This window comes from Molothrus ater, chromosome 9 (genome assembly GCF_012460135.2).
Source record: "Molothrus ater isolate BHLD 08-10-18 breed brown headed cowbird chromosome 9, BPBGC_Mater_1.1, whole genome shotgun sequence".
Taxonomy (NCBI): Eukaryota; Metazoa; Chordata; class Aves; order Passeriformes; family Icteridae; genus Molothrus; species Molothrus ater.
This window is the reverse complement of record NC_050486.2, coordinates 238,499-242,176: the sequence shown is the minus strand read 5'-3', so window position 1 is coordinate 242,176 and position 3,678 is coordinate 238,499. Positions and strand designations below refer to the sequence as shown.

General features: G+C 45.0%; 1 protein-coding gene across 1 annotated transcript; it reads left to right on the top strand.

Moving 5' to 3' along the window:
* The first annotated feature begins 558 nt into the window (after window positions 1-558).
* RGS2 (regulator of G protein signaling 2) lies at window positions 559-3,462 on the top strand. Its single transcript, XM_036388093.2, has 5 exons — window positions 559-668; window positions 823-924; window positions 1,026-1,087; window positions 1,949-2,115; window positions 2,493-3,462. Exons 1-5 carry the CDS (start codon window positions 559-561, stop codon window positions 2,685-2,687), a joined length of 636 nt encoding a protein of 211 aa, XP_036243986.1. The 3' UTR covers window positions 2,688-3,462.
* Window positions 3,463-3,678: the final 216 nt, after the last annotated feature.

Below are 3,678 nucleotides of genomic sequence, written 5' to 3'. Positions count from 1 at the left end.
TCGAGTAAGGCGCTGCAACTTCAGCTTCCAGTACTGAGAGTGATTTCCACAATTCACTGGTAGGTGGCAACACTGCCCAGAGCTAAATCCTGCGCAGACACGGGGTGGAAGGGATTCACAGCCTGGGTTAGCAGAGGGGCGACACCAAAAGCACCGTAAACTCAAACTTAGATCTACTTAAATTTTTTAAGAAATATGGCTAAGTCCTTCCTTTTTCACGTACCGGTCACACTCAAAAATCTGAACCTTAAAAGTAAAACCTCCAGAAGAGCAGGGTATGTTTCTGACTGACGGAAAGGACAGCCAGCCCTTTGGCAGTGTGACACGCCGAAAGATTTCCAAGAAGGGGGGGGAGTAAGGAAAAACAAAATAACGGGGGAAAAGCAGACGTGATGCAGAAGAGAGCCCAGTTTGCTATGCTGGGAAAGACAAGCAACCGTGGCTGGCTCGGTGCCGCCCTCAGCCCAGCCCGGCCCCGCCCCGCCCGCCCCGGCCCGGCCCCGCCCGCCCGCGGGGCCATAAGAGCGGGCGCGGCCCGGGTGGCCGGAGCGGCTGGCGATGCAGAGCGCGGTGCTGCTGGTAGTGCGGCACGGCGGGCGCATGGAGCGGGGCGGCCGCCGCCGCAGCGAGCCGGAGGAGGCCGACAAGGGCAGGATGAAGAGAACGATGTGAGTCCCCTCGCTCGCAGGACGGGAAGCGTTTTCCTTGCCTTCAGGGGCTGTGGGTGACTGCTGCTGCAGGAGCCGCCTCAGGGAAAGCGCTGCTGTCTAAAGCTTTGCGAGCTGTCATTTTAAACGAGCATATCCCTCTTCTTTTTTCCAGCATTAAAGATTGGAAAACAAGACTGAGCTACTTCCTGCAGAACTCATCCAACTCTAACAAAAGGAAATCTAAGAAGGCAGGGAAACACCGCAACTACTTCAGGTAAGTTATGAGAAAGAGACTCTGTTTAAATAACTTGAGTGTTCTTCAAAAGCAGTAAAGCTTGAGCAGTGTAGTCTAATGTTCTCACTCTCTTTCTGCAGACCTTCACCTGAAGAAGCGCAGCTGTGGTCAGAAGCCTTTGATGAACTGCTTGCTAACAAATGTAAGTTTGTCTTGAAAAAGTAATATTTGGGAGCAAAGGGAAGGAGAAGTTTATATGTCTGTAAGAGTTTGCTTCCTTTCATGTCAGTATTGTACCTCTCACATAAAGAGCTTGATTCTGGTCTTGCAAGTTAAACGCTTTTAACAGTTTAAAGCCAAAATACATAGAAGTTTTTTTTTTTTTTTAATGTAAACTAATAATAAAACAAAGAATATCTCAGTAGATTTTGTTTCTTCCTTGAAACCCCCATAGCTAAAATCATACCTGTTACCTTGGCTTTGCCAAATGGGAGAAGGATGTTTCTTCCCTGAGCTCACTGCATAAGCAAAGCAAATGCTTTCCAGTAATGTGGGAAGGATCATGCAACAGGGGTTCAGTGATCCTGGAGTTTTACTGTAGCTCTGCAAGAAGCAGCATTCACTAGCAAAGCAAAATGACTAAGAAATAATAGTGCTATTTGCTCTTTGAGCTTTAGTCATCCTTTCCATTGAAAGAATATTCCAGAGTACTGTAGCAGTCATTTACTGCAGTGTAAAGGTTAACAGAGGAGATCTTATCTAGAAAGAAATGGATTTTTTTAATGCATTCTCAGGCATTACAGAAGGAAACATAACCATAGAAATGGTTTTATTTTTTGTGTTCGCCTAAGAAATGGCAAACTCAAAGGGACATCTGCAAGCTGTTAAAGCATTAACTTGCTTACAAACATAAATTATGGATTTTTTTTTTTTTTTTGCCATGATACTGCTGAAAAAAATAGACCTACAACAAAGCATTCTGGTAGAAGCTGATATAACCAATAGGTATAATCAAGGTTCCTGAAATAGTTAATTGATGATGAGTATTTTTTTCTTTCCTTAGATGGTCTTGCTGCTTTCCGAGCTTTTTTAAAGTCTGAATTTTGTGAAGAGAACATTGAGTTCTGGTTGGCCTGTGAGGACTTCAAGAAAACAAAATCGCCCCAAAAGCTGACATTGAAAGCAAAGAAAATCTATAATGACTTCATTGAAAAGGAGGCTCCCAAAGAGGTAAAGAAAAGCTGCTTATACATAAATGCTCTGCTGTTTGAGTTCTCACAGCTGTTATTTCTTTGAACTCAAGATACAGATGTCAAACTGCATTGTGCATAACCTCCCTATTAACGTCTGGGTCTGAATACAAGTGCCTTTTCACCAAGCTGGAAAATGGCACAAGCAGCATTGCAGAGAATTTCCGTTTTAACTGAGAAAAGATATATCTGAATTAGCTTTGGTTTTGTGCAAAAGAAGAATTTTTTTAAAGAAAATTCTCCAGTAATTTGACCCTGCAGTAATGGGGTCTTGCCTTTTTCACCTCTTCAGAAGTTGTACTGTGTATTAACACTTACTTGAATTCTGCTCTAAGGAGTAATCTTTCTGTATTTCAGATAAACATAGACTTCCAGACCAAGAACCTGATCGCACAGAACATCCAGGAAGCCACCCATAACTGCTTCAGTGTGGCACAGAAGAGAGTTTACAGCTTAATGGAGAATAACTCCTACCCACGGTTTTTGGAATCTGAATTCTATCAGGAACTGTGCAAGAAGACACCTATCAGCAGAGCAGCCCAGGGCACATGAGAGATGGAGAGGAAGAAGCAACCTCTGGGCTGGTGAGGAAGCCGAGCCACAGCTCATGAGCAGCATCCTGACCCAAAAGGCTGGGGCACCGGGCACTCAGTCTGTATGCCACAGTGCAAGGACAAATATTGACTTTGGTGCAGAGCTGATGGCCCAGAGTGATGCTGTTGGAGGGTGTTCAGAGGAGATGTCAGAGGCGTGCCAGCCAGCTGCTGGCACTGCCCTTCTCTGCCAGAGCTGCAGCAAGAGGTGGCTCTGCAGGAGCCGTTCTGTCATGGCTGAGGAGCGATTTGGCGGGTCCAGACAGAGCTTCCTTCTTGTGAACAGAAGCTGCTCTCTGCACTTGGGCACTGCTGGGAGCTTGAGTAATTGGTTGCCTATTTATTTTTCCTAAGCATCCCCCAGTGGGATGCTGTTGTTGGTGGCTCAGTGTGCTCACACCGGTTCTGTTACTGCCTTGAGCTGCTAAGAGCTGTGCTGGGTTTCTGTGTAACCTCTTCACAGTAACAGCACTGTGAGGGGAGGAAAGGATAGAATAACTCAGTTCCCAGAGGAACAGGTTCTGCAGCTAAAGTATGCAGGGCTGGGTTGTGTCAGCAGGGCTGTTGGGGCCAGACTGAGGGCAGAACTTGGCCCAGGGAAAGAGGAGCTGTATAGCACTATATTTATATGTGGATTATGATTGTGTTGAATGCTGCAATGTCATAATTCTGTCTTGAAGACAGCAAGATTCAATGAAGTTTTATTGTTTTTAATAAACTATTTTGGTACAAAGCTTCTTTTGTTGCCTAATGTGTGTTGCACATACAGATAAACACTGTCTGGCGCTGGACTCCAGAGTATGGGGACTGTGGGTCCTGGGTGAGATCTTAATAGAGCTAATTTTAAAGCAGGTAGTTCTTAATCTATGAATTGAGTTTTCTCTTTGTTTTTTATCAACAGAATAAAAACCTTCAGAGCTTGAAAGCTTAACAGGGAGACATGTTCAACT